The sequence below is a fragment of the Megalopta genalis genome, chromosome 1, assembly GCF_051020955.1.
Source record: "Megalopta genalis isolate 19385.01 chromosome 1, iyMegGena1_principal, whole genome shotgun sequence".
NCBI lineage: Eukaryota > Metazoa > Arthropoda > Insecta > Hymenoptera > Halictidae > Megalopta > Megalopta genalis.
The window spans coordinates 36,768,679-36,781,173 of NC_135013.1; the positions used below are offsets into that span (position 1 = coordinate 36,768,679).

General features: G+C 36.7%; 2 protein-coding genes across 5 annotated transcripts; one reads left to right on the forward strand and one right to left on the reverse strand.

The window, feature by feature from the left end:
- Positions 1–100: 100 nt before the first annotated feature.
- Positions 101–10,619, reverse strand: LOC117223170 (uncharacterized). 3 transcript variants are annotated; one of them, XM_033475331.2, is made up of 4 exons: positions 9,888–10,619; positions 5,414–5,532; positions 488–4,935; positions 101–417 (listed from the first exon to the last, which is right to left on the reverse strand). In XM_033475331.2, the coding sequence occupies exons 1-4, from the start codon at positions 10,098–10,100 to the stop codon at positions 401–403; spliced, it is 4,797 nt and encodes a 1,598-aa protein (XP_033331222.2). In that variant the 5' UTR covers positions 10,101–10,619; the 3' UTR covers positions 101–400. The 3 variants fall into 3 exon arrangements, with proteins under 3 accessions (XP_033331222.2, XP_076383135.1, XP_076383136.1); XM_076527020.1 differs by having other exon boundaries at positions 101–4,935; XM_076527021.1 differs by lacking the exon at positions 9,888–10,619 and adding an exon at positions 5,834–5,966 and having other exon boundaries at positions 101–4,935.
- Positions 6,346–10,904, forward strand: LOC117223181 (mitochondrial carnitine/acylcarnitine carrier protein). Of its 2 annotated transcripts, none has more exons than XM_033475348.2 (2): positions 6,346–8,800; positions 10,629–10,904. In XM_033475348.2, the coding sequence occupies exons 1-2, from the start codon at positions 8,528–8,530 to the stop codon at positions 10,899–10,901; spliced, it is 546 nt and encodes a 181-aa protein (XP_033331239.2). In that variant the 5' UTR covers positions 6,346–8,527; the 3' UTR covers positions 10,902–10,904. The 2 variants fall into 2 exon arrangements, with proteins under 2 accessions (XP_033331239.2, XP_076383201.1); XM_076527086.1 differs by having other exon boundaries at positions 8,528–8,848.
- The last annotated feature ends 1,591 nt before the right edge of the window (positions 10,905–12,495 follow it).

The following is a 12,495-nucleotide window of genomic DNA, read 5'->3' on the forward strand; positions in this document are numbered from 1 at the left end:
AAACAATTACTTAAGTAATAGAATACATGAATATGTGAACAAAAACACAAGTGAAAATTAATTTTTAAGTTTAAATGATTGTAATATGTAACGTATAACATAATTTTTCAATAGTATTTATATTTTCCTGAATTTGTACAAAAGGCAATAATTTAAAAAATAGTTTTATATAAAAAAAATAACATTCTTAAATTCTAGCTCAAAACAGCAACAACAAATACTGTTTAACATAACAGAGTCACAATGGGAGTAACTTATGTTGGAAGGAGTAAATGCAGAAAATGTGTTATCTGATAAGTATACAGTCTTCATACAAGCTTACAAATTTTGTAATGTTCTGGCCAATGTAATTCCGAACATTCTTTCGAACAGTATTTAGCTTCCAAACAGAGCGAACATACTACAGTGCTGAGTTTGCTGCAACATAGACATACTTTAATTTCTTCCTCTATAATATTTTCTTCAAAAACTGTAGATGTACAACTACCTAGTCCCATTTCCTCAAACGTTTTGAGTGAAATACTCCTGACATCCGCGATCTGTGTAGAACAAGTTTCTTCCTCTTCAATAACAAATACATTTTGAGAGCTTTCAGAATTAGTATCGGAATTTTTAGATAATGTTTCAGACATAGAATCCTCCGCGGATAAATTTAACCTTTCATTTTGCGAACATTCGCTGTCTTTTGTTATTTCAGTATCCATTGTTTTGAATACGTTCTCCGTAACCTCGTGAGACTTAACAATATCCACAACGGTTACATGATCGCTGTCTGGCGATATTAATACAGTAACTAAATGAGAATTCATCTGCAACGACTTGTCTTTATTAGATTCTACTAAATTTAACGCTTCCTCTTTAACTGAATTAGAACTATTTTCAGGTACTTTTTCTGGTTTACTCGAGTGTTGTTTTTCCGTAGAGTCTTGCCAGTTTCTTTCTATTCCACTTTCTACATTTTCAGTATCTTTTAATACAGTTTCAGTTTCTAATAATGATACAGGTCGAGGACAAGTGTTCTTTTGAACAGTTCCTTGATTATCTTTCTGATCACGTACTGTATATTCTGATTTTTGTGCCTTGCCACTGTATTCTGTATTTTCTGGTGTATCCGCTATTTCCGGTCCTTTATTCGGCTGATTTTGCACTATTGCACCATTTAAATTTTGTTGTAGTACACAAGCGGTTGCGTTGCTTTGTACTTTTTTCCCGTGTGAAACATCGACTTTGCAATGAGCACCACTCCCTTCAACGGTAATTTGCGGCTCTTCCGGAGCATCAGTATCAACATTGCGTATGGTTTGATTCTTTTCACTCACCGACTGATACTTGTTCTGTGAAAGATCATGCAATATCTTGTCTACAAGATGTTTCAAGAGTGTGTGAAAGTTAAGTAACATTGTTCTTTCAGATTGAACCTTTTGCCATTTCATTTGCGTAAATTCCTGTTCCAGCCATATAGTGCAACCAAAGTAAAAGTTTATTTGTTTTAGTAGTATTATTTTTTGAATATCAGAAAGATGTTTCAGTATATTGAAGTTTTTCGCTGTTGATACCAGTGATACTTGTGGGCTGTTTCCTGTTATCATTGCATGATCTTTTGAGTGCAATTGTTTCTTCCCTCTTACCGTCGTAGGTTTTGCGAAATTTTGTGGATATGGAGGAGGATGAGGAGGTTGCATTTGTATCTGTTGATACATTTCCTCATTCTGTAGTACATTTCTTAAGATAGGTTGTTGATTGTTTGGACCAAATATAGTTGTTGGCGGGTAATTAGCTACCGTTGTATTTTGAGATAGCTGCGCCCCATGCATTTGACGTGGCCTATGTACTATATTGTATGTTGACGGTTGAGATACAGTCTTTGGAAAGTGTTGATCTGTAGAATTGATATTTCGTGACTGAAATGCATATTTCGAGTTAATATTCTGTGATTGCACGTTGTATGGCAAGTTAATATTTTGTGGCTGCATGGTGTAAACTGGATTCATACTTTGTGCAGTAGGATAATTTGTTGTAGATGTAGTGCCTACATCGTAAAATGTGTTCGTTTCAGACACGCCAACATTGTGTGTGACGTGTGGATAATTAACATATCCGTTCAACGTTGGTATATACATATATTTTCTTGCTTCATTAGCATTGGCAGATGGATTTGGTACTTGCTGTTGTCTGGGAATACTTTGAGCTACATTTCTATTTGATACTGACTTTTGGTTGGCCGTATGCGAAGTTTTCCATCGAGCAGTTACCCTTTGCTTCCTTACCTTTGAAGGCTGTGAACTCTGTGATGCAATCACATTGCTTATTGGTGTGTCACTTTGAGGGACATTATGTGACTGCGAAATAATCTTTTCTGAACCTTGTACAGACTTTGGATTTATGGATGTTTGATTGAAGTGTACGGGACGTTGTTGCGGCATAGCGTTCCTAGCAACCGACTCTTGGAAACCTGTATCTAAAGATGAATAATTCCATTGTACGTTTTGCTGTACCGTCGTCTTATTCGTAGCTATTGCTGTTCCACTTAAACAGCATATGTTACAACATAAATCATTAACATTACAAACTTGACTACTCGATATTTCAGTATATACATTTTGTAGTGACGGCGTGTAACAAAATATTTCATGGAGAGTCACTGGCATCGTTTCAAATTCTTTCTTATTAATCAGTTTTATAATTCCGTTAAGAAGAGTTGGGAAATTCACAGGCTTTAGTCCTTTCCACAATTTATCGAACTCCGTATAGAGCGCATTATCATAAGTCGATATGGATATCAATGGAGAAGAACGTATGGATTTAATCAAATTGCATATCATCACCAAACCTTTATCCACAGACTCTGAATCAAAGTTGCTTTGTGTTGCATTAGTAAGCGGGACTGTTGCTTCAGTGGAAACTGGTACAGTAACAGAGCACGTAGTAGGTAACGATGCTGGAGTATTAGTAACAGGTTCCGGCAAATTCTTGGACGCTGTAGATACTGCTTGCGATACTGAAGTAATAACGTCTATACACACATCTGTGCGTATAGGTGTAGGACACCATCTAGAGCCTAGCTCAGCACTTGATAATACTCTCAATCTACCTTGAAAACTTTGATTGGATTGACTTTCCTTCTTTTTTACTGTTCTTTCCAATTCAGATTTTTGCGATGCAGTTTCATTTACATTGTCTAACATACTACACATAGTATCATTTACTAACTCATTCTCAGTCTTAATAGTCATTTTCGAATTGATCGATATTACTGTCCCGCGTAAAGGTATATCATCATTTTCTTGATCTCCTTTACTATCCAATTCTCGTTCTGCAAATGTTTCTAAATTCCAGTTTTCATCACTAGATGACAAATCAATATCATCCTTAACGATAATTTGATTTAAATCTTTGGTAACATTTTCTTGAATACTAACTACATTTCCATTCGACTTGATTTGGCAAGTACTGTCAAAGGTCATTTGTAGAAGTTCGTTAAAATCGCTATTTAAATTATCTTCTTGGATATCAGAAAAATCTGTAGTTGAAAGATTTTGTATATCGTATTCTCCATGTTCTGTTTTGAAAGTATAACAAACTCCTGGACTCATCATTATCTCAGTGTCTATTGAAGAACTGTCAGCTTCAGATGCCTCTATCCATTGAAGTGTTTCTTTAGCGTTCTCCGTGGAAGTCGTTTCTTCAGTTGTTTTGTCCGTATTGGATTGAGTGTTTGCTTTAGTTATCTCAGCTTCTGAATTATTGGATCCAGATATAATGATATTTATTGTTGTATTTTCGGTTTCATTGGCGCTTGTAATAGTTTCATTCCTATCATCTTCTTCCTGGTGTATATTGTCAGCCTCCACAAGATTCTTCTTAGATGTATCTTCATTAAATTCTTCTTGCATTGTTGAATCAGGTACACTTCCAGTTTGTTTCGACTTTTCTTCAAAATTAGCAGTTACGCTTCCGTCACTAAAACACACTCCAGAATCGCATGAGTCAATCAAATTCTTTTTATTTTTACAGTACCTGTGCAAAATAGTTTGTTCTTGTTCATCTTCGCTAACAGACATACAGTTTCCAAAATATTTTCGAAATTTCTTCAACTTTTTCCATTTTCTCTTGTCAATTAATCCAGAAATGTTACTTCGTGAAAGGATCAGTTTTTTTTTCTCTACTACGTCACCACTGAAGGGGTCAAGTGATTTTCTTTTCTGGTAACTCTTAGATGTACTTAGATGTACATCGGTATAGCTAGTGCTATCTTTCTGTGAAACAATGTTTGACATTGTTTTACTTTCAACATTTTTCTCTGTGGAATGTTTAACTTTACTAGATTTATAGTCTATCTTAATATCCGTATCTATTTTATTGGAATTCGAACTTAAATTTTCTTTTGTAGGATTTTTCTGATTTTGCGTTAACATGCTATTTAACAATGCTTCATTAGATTTCGAGCAAATAGCCTTTTTCAATGCGTACTTAACATCTTTTTGAATATGTGTGTTCAAATTTTTAGCTTTAATGCACAAAGACTCCCTATTTGAAAGCAATGTCCTATTATGAATGCAGTCTTGTGTTTTCATAGTGGTATCCGGAGATACACAGGTCTTCTTATTTATTGATTTCTCAATTACGCTCCTTTTGGCGAAATTAATCATATCTAATTGTTCTAAAGCTTTATCAAAAGATTGTAATGTTGATTGAGTATTTGCTGCTTTAAATGTCTGTGAGCAGCTCTCTGAAACAGTTTTGTAGGATCTTATAGCATCCACCTTTTCATTTTGTTTGTACTTTTTTTCACCAACAGTGTCCATTGTGACTGATTCATGTACAAATTCGGGTGCCGGTTGTAAATGACATTCACCGACTTCAATATCAGTTGTACACCTATCTGTAACTTTGCTGGATTTGTCTTCATTTTCATTTACATATAATCTTCTTGGTCTGAAACACAAATTTGATATGTATATTAATATAGATGTTAAAGAGAATTTTAAATAAAATATTTTCTTAATATTTTCATATCAACAATATTTCTACTTTACTATCAAGTGTTATCCTGTGTATGCACTTTCAATTTAATAGTAGATTTAGTAGGTATAAAAAAATATTAAACCTCTGAAGAATTATTCGAAAAACACTATTTGAATTAATTTGTCAGCATTAAAACGTGATCTTATACTGATGGGGTAGCTATCTACACAAACAAATTTTTTTTTAGATCAAATACCAACGCTTAGCTTTTTTAAACGAGCCTCCCATCGAGAGATCGAGAGGGCAGCGATACGACCGATACGTTTCACAACCAGAAATTTAACTTCGTCATCGCATAAAAAAATGCAAAAAAAAACTAGTAACCGAAAGCGGTATTTTCGAACATCCACGTTAACGATGAATAACATCCGAATAATTGTAAACTTACCCATACCGCCTTGCAGTCGGCTCGCGCGTAAGAACTACGCGCGGTTTTGTCGCCAACTGAATCAAACCTCGATGTACCAGTCTCCTAGAGAGACCCAGGTCCTGTAGGTCAGCCTTCAACTGAAACAATCGCCATAATTCGACATTACTTCTCTGCCGCATAGCTGTCATAGTTCAACGTTTTCTGACCGTAAACAAATAACATGAATCGAGGGGAAAAAAAAGGAAAAAAAGACAAACGTTTCTCACAAGACGATCACGTTTACGTATATCTTCGATTGTTTCTTCCTTTCGGCGAAGCTCCCCCTAAGGTCAATGTCAGTAACACATGATTCAAAAGATATCGAATGGACGAGAGACATCCAGATCTTCCTTTTCGCGACACAGACATAAAATTCGAAATGTAGAAACGGGATCGCACCTTTTTCAGTAGTTCGGAACGGCGAACGGGACCGATGCGGTACAACCACTGTTTTAGTACAAGGTTGTCGAAGGTTACCGATGTTATGGCTTCCGTTCGCGCGGTTTCAGTCATCACTGAGGAAACGTATGACTTTTACTGTCCTTTCTAAGGCCAAATTACTTTCGTGTATTCAGTACACGTGGTCACAAGCGGGCAGGCATCGATAACACGGCCGATTGAGGCGAGTGAACAATAACTGAGACAAACATTCGGTTGACCACTAAGGACAATTGGTGATGATGTTATACGATGTTCCGCTGCCCTCAGAATGATAGAACTTCCTTCCAACGCGTCTTCCCGGAAAACTTTTCACGGTCTGTGATCTGATCAGCGCGCCAAGCTTTTCCGTATCGGGGCGCTTGCGTTTCGCTTCCCTCTCTCTTTCTGTGTAACACCACTCCCCCACCCTATCTCCTGAGAGCGTCAATTGTTTGAAACGCGAGTGCGACAAGATATTCATGATTTTAAAATGATCGGCGACGCAATGTTTGAATAATTGCTGCGACTCGTCCCAGGGATTCTATTCGACTAGTTATGACAATTCTATTCGTGCTGACTGTACCGTTTAGCTATTTGCTGACTATCGTTGTACTCGAACCTGTTTTATACGTTTTACAAAATAATGTGTAGTTATATTTAAGAACAAAGAATATTACGCGGATGCGAAGTAATATTTTAATAACAACAGGATTATTGAGACTGTGGCTGTATCTCTATCTCAGATCATGAAATGGTGTTTCGAATTTCTGAGCCCTGGAATTTACGACCATAAATTTTCTCGAGGGTTTCAAGAACTCCGACAATCTTCCAGTGTAATCTCTACGTCGGTTCCAGACCAATAGGAAATCCTTCTCGATGCACAAACGTCTCATTGTCAGTGTCTACGGTTGGAAATAGGAATGATTCTAGAGGATGGTTATGTAATTTGTTACATAACTAACAAATGAATCTAAACGCATTTTTCTTATGATATATAATCGGAGATTATAAAATTTTTATATCATATAAAACAGAAGGAAACAAATGTGTTTATGTAAATATGTGTTTTACTTGGAAAAATTTTTAAACACACAATGCTTCTTTATGATAAGATAAAACAAAATCAATCCAATACAATTGGATGATGTGAACGTCGTGACAAATACATATACTTTAGGCGCAGCATATACAAACACCAAGAAAAATGAAAATATTTACATTTCTACATGTCGCATTACATTTTTACATACAAAATATTTATATTTTTTATTACATTCCTTCCATTTTTTGAGTGTAAGAATTTTTAAATAATATTCTGCGTCAAAAATGAAGCATGCGGGGAATAAATTTTGTCTGTTAATGTACGTGACAAAATTAATGTCAAATGTGTAAACTACAGATTTAAATCTTAAAAGAATGTTGCTGTTACCGTTTCATTATGGCGCGCAGACTTACTGTATCTTCGTTGAGGAGTAAATTATCGTGGTGCATTTGCTATGCCATTGAGATAAACTTTGACCATATTATTGCTATTGGTGATATACAATGTGATGCCATCATCACATTGGCGTAACTGTTGCAATAATATTTACAATTGATATAAATCTGAGGAAATAAAAAAGAGGAACAAATGCTGTCGGTCCCATGGAAAATGGCGACTCGATATCGTGTATCGCATGTAATATGAAACTCTTCGATACAATTCCAAACTTTGTGTATGCGCCTGTTTTCGATCAGTACGGCAAAATTCACACTAATCTTGATAGGGTGAAATCAGGTTAATAAATTTTCGCGATTTTTCATTATTTGCCTTATGTAGATATTATGTTACGAATATTTTGAATGAAAGTGAATAAATTTGATTTATCTTATTATTTTTCATTTTTGATGATATTACAGCCTCGGAGTTTAAGTTTCTTTAACATCGACGCGTAATAATATCACGTGTGTGTTCCAGATATGTTCAAAATCTTATCATTCGTTTCTTACGATATATACAAGATAACACGCGATAAGACCAAGAGGGTTACGAACAAATGCTCATTATAAAGATTATAAGCCACAGCGTCCGAGGTAAAAATTATACATGGACAAGACTCTGCAGACGTATACATTTTGTCATCATATGTATAGATTTTGTAAAAGGACAATATTATTACGATTTTTAATGGCGCCGAATAATGGCAAACCGCTAAAGTTGAACCTTCTTGCGGGAATGTCAGACGACCCAGAATAAGATAAGGTCCGTAACAATATTGCTGGGCGATAATCTCAACGTTGATAACGCTTATAAAAGCGACACTGCAGAGACTTGGCTGCAGCAGTCGACTTCCGAGACTCAGACCGCATGCTTCTGAAGTAGGACTTAGTAGATTTGTATTTTCCTCTTTCATGAATTATTTCAGCATTTTTTCAAAAGAAATAATAAGTTATATAATATTCTTATACGAAGTTTGTGTCATAAAAGAGAAAATTTCCTATGAGTCAGAAGTGATTCTGCGGAAGTGACTCATGTTACTAATCGATCGTAACGAATATAACACCGAATCGAACGAAATTCATGGAATCTGCTACATATAGTAAACATGAGGTAGAGCATGTAAAAAATGCGCGTGTCTAACCCTGTTTTTGTTGCGACAGCTATTATAAAAAAAGTTGTGCACTTGACCGTTCATGATAATAACAATAAAGATGCCTGAGAAGAGCGTACTAAGATATCTGATAAGTAGATACGAGAAAGCAAATGCGAATTATCGACGGAAGAGTAAACGAGCGCAAAATCGTATATTTATAGCCGGTGGGATCGGCGGTATCTTTACAGTTTTGACTGGCCATCCATTAGATACAGTTAAACTTCGGTTGCAAACGATGCCAGAAAACTACAAAGGCACATGGCATGCGATTAAAACAACCGTGTTGCAGGAAGGACCATTTAGTTTGTACAAGGTACAAATTTTAATTATGCCTATTGGGAGCGTGGTATCAAACAAAGGGGTGAGAGAAAATTAGCTTGCAGTGTACAATCGTTAGACTGCAGATCTTTATGCAAAATAAAAATTTTGTTCAGCAATTGTACGAAACTAGAACTAAATAAAAGTGTATGTCTTCTTCTAATAGTTTTAATCAATCAAAAATAATGTAGCAGTGTTCTCAAATTCTTCCAACTCTTTCACCATTTTGTATTTCTCTTATAAATTTTTGCAATAACTGCATAAAATCCGCCGTCTAATAATAGTACTTGTATTGTACTTGTAATTATCAGTGCCCTTTTCACACGATAATTGTCTAATTGTTATTGAAATCTTTTGATCCGGTGTCCGTTGTTTTTCGATCGATCTCTATTTGTTGTGATTATCTGATTTGAAGGTTAACGCAAACATTATTGAAAATGTAACGGTACGATGCACCGGATACGCTAGAAATGTTTGTCATGCTATCATTCGATAGCCTTTCCTTTATGTCCTTGTTGAACGAAGAATTCTTTGATTAATGACATCAAAGAACATCTTCAGCATACTTAATGTTGAAGATAAATTTCATTGTACTATAATCTTAGAACTTATTTCTAAATCGGATTATTTCCTTTGTCTCTACGAAAAAATTTGTAGATACATATATATCTTTCTTCTACAAAGTTTATTTACATCGAAGGGTATGACATTACGTTTGACCGGTTAAGTTTGTGAACATGAGGCCGGCATCTGGATAAGTACGTACTTACCTCTCGGTACTGCGTTGGTCGACATTCACATGTTTCGTCGTCCCAATAGAACGATGTAAACGTTCAAACATAACCGATTCCAATCAAACTCATTCGCTTGGTCATTGCATTGAACAAAGATTTTGCGTAACACAATCACGAACAAACGCGCGGAATTGACGAAAGTCTATATCGACAAATTCAAAGGGCTGACGTCAAAGTTACACTTCCATCAGCGATCGAACGTTCGATTTATCAGCGATCGTGCGTACTTAACGTAAATAATGAAAACGTTCCGAGGAAAATCGGAGATTTTTCAACGAAAAAAGATACCTTGTAAAATAAATGTTTCCACTCTCTATAAATTCTTAACGGTCGCAGCGAATGCTTTTGCAGTATCCACGACGGGAATGTTTTCTTTGAAAAGTGTTTTACAATGTTGTGTCTCAGCTCACTTGAAGTAAGATCGAGTCGTCGTTTTATCCTGAACTGTTTGTAGCACGTAGATGTTTCCGTCACGTCACGTTCGACGAACGAATTAGACATTCCACGGTACCTCTTGCTTGACGGGTACAATCGTAGACTGGCCGGCTTCTTCGGTCCTTGAACACGAACAAACACAAACCCTAATATTATACCTGACTTGGTGGGGATACGTACCCCTATGGGTAACACTATGATGTGCCCGCTTCTTCGTCCTAATTGGTTGCGTTTCTCTCGCGTCAGCCATGCTGTATATTATTCGAACGAATGAGATTTCTGCTGTCCCAGCAGCAACGTGAGATCGTCGACATTGCCATCGTTTCCGCTCAGTTATCGTCCTATGCTAAAATCTCGTCCGTGTCCGGTTGCAATCGTCATAACGTATCATAACGTGATAGAATTCTGCTTATCCATCGTATCTAACACATTGCTTATATATTTTTTTTTGCGTTCGTCCACAAAGTTCATGCTGATCGGCCGAAGGAGAATTTTATTCTTAAACGCTAAGTCCCTGTTTTTTTATTCTTAATTCAGTAAATTCTGTCTTCGAAGTTCGAACGTTAATATTAACAATCAGTTACATTGCTGCAGGGTGTAATGGCGCCCCTTATAACGGTCGTACCGATATTCGCCATTGGTTTCCTGGGATATGGATACGGTAAAGACCTCGTTGCCGATCCAGATCAAACAAGACTTACCGCTGGGCAAGTTTTATTCGCGGGTGTACTTAGCGGTATCAGTACAACGGTCGTCACTGTTCCGGCGGAACGAATCAAGTGTTTGTTGCAATTCCAGGTAAAAAGCAGAATAATATCAAATAAATGTGCAAAAATACAATCGAATAAATGTATTGATGAAATTTGATAACGTTTTCCACTTTATTCACACCCAACCACAATGAAAACGATAAGAAAAAACAATAGCAGTAAAATATTTACCAATAGATATGTAATAGAAAAACTTATCACCTTTCCTCAAGTAATGCTGTGCCATAAAAACAAAAAATAATAATTCGACCGGAATTGCTTAAGGGGAACATTGTTAAATACCATGGTTTTTTGGATTGCGGGACGAAACTGTGGAAAGAGGGCGGCTTTCGTAATCTGTACATCGGTACCTGTGCTACATTCCTCCGTGACGTCCCTGCCACAGGACTATATTTCTGCTCGTACGAGGAAATCATGCGAACTATCACCAGTGATTGCGACAATGTAAGATCACTTTGTTTTAACACTTCCGTTTTAACATGCTTCTCCTGTTCCTCTTCCATTGCACACGTGTGAAAATTCACGTCTTGTCTCGCAGATAACATGGCAGCCGTTATTAGCGGGGGGTTGCGCGGGTTTAATTAACTGGATGGTTTCGATGCCATTCGACACAATTAAATCGAAGTTGCAGACGTCCAAATTGGGAGAGCATCGGCATGGTGTGAGATCAGTCTTTTCGATGATAGTGAAGAGCGATGGACTGATCGGCCTTTATCGAGGAATCGTGCCTGTCCTGATCCGCGCGTTCCCTGCGAACGCCGCCTGTTTCTGGGGCTACGAAATTAGCATGGCTTGGTTAGATAAATACATGCCTTGGCTTTGAAACTGTGAAGGTTCGACGAAGATTGTTGTCCTTGCTGGCGATCACATACATAGCACTAGTCCAATTAATAATCTGAGGTGAAGCGAACCAACGAACAATCGTCTCAACTCCCAAACAATCGGCTAAATTTGAAATTAAAAAATTAAATGAACGGGGACTGAAGTGTGGATGCTCTCCAGATCTTCTTAATGCTCGCATTGGGTCAAATTATATTTATTTAGTTTTATACATTTGCAAATACTTATAGCGTAACAGTTATAGGTATTACCGTGCGAGTAAACGAGGAAGAAATTCAGAGCTGTGCTTCTCTCGACGTTTACGGTTCCCAGGCGCCACTTATCACCAACGATGAAACTAGACTAAACATCTCAATGCTAGAGGCGAATAATGTAAACATTCAATGTAAACATTCAAGGTGTCCAATTACATATAAGCAGAAATCTTTTGCGAGACGGACAAAGACGGACACAAAGGTATTCAACTAGAGGGCTCTAGATTATATAGTACAGAATAATCAATTACCTTCCTCCACGTATTGTTATTTAAAACTAAGTGAACCGTCATAGTATTATTGTGTTGATTAAAAATCGAATCGTAGTAGCAGCTATTTCGCAAAGTTCTTTTCCTTGAATGAAAATCAAATTCACGTAAACGTCTACTACTAAGGAAGAAGTTAAAGGAACAGTTTAACATCTGGTGAACACATTGGATAGTCAATATACAGATGTTCGCATAACGGGGGTTCGTCCGTTTAGGTTCTAAAGTGTTTTCAGATTTACACTTCAAGGGCTATTGACTGAAGAGTCCTGTTGAGTACAAGGCTCGAGGCAAGCTCACTTTTTCTCGGGGAAAATGTGATCTTTGTTGA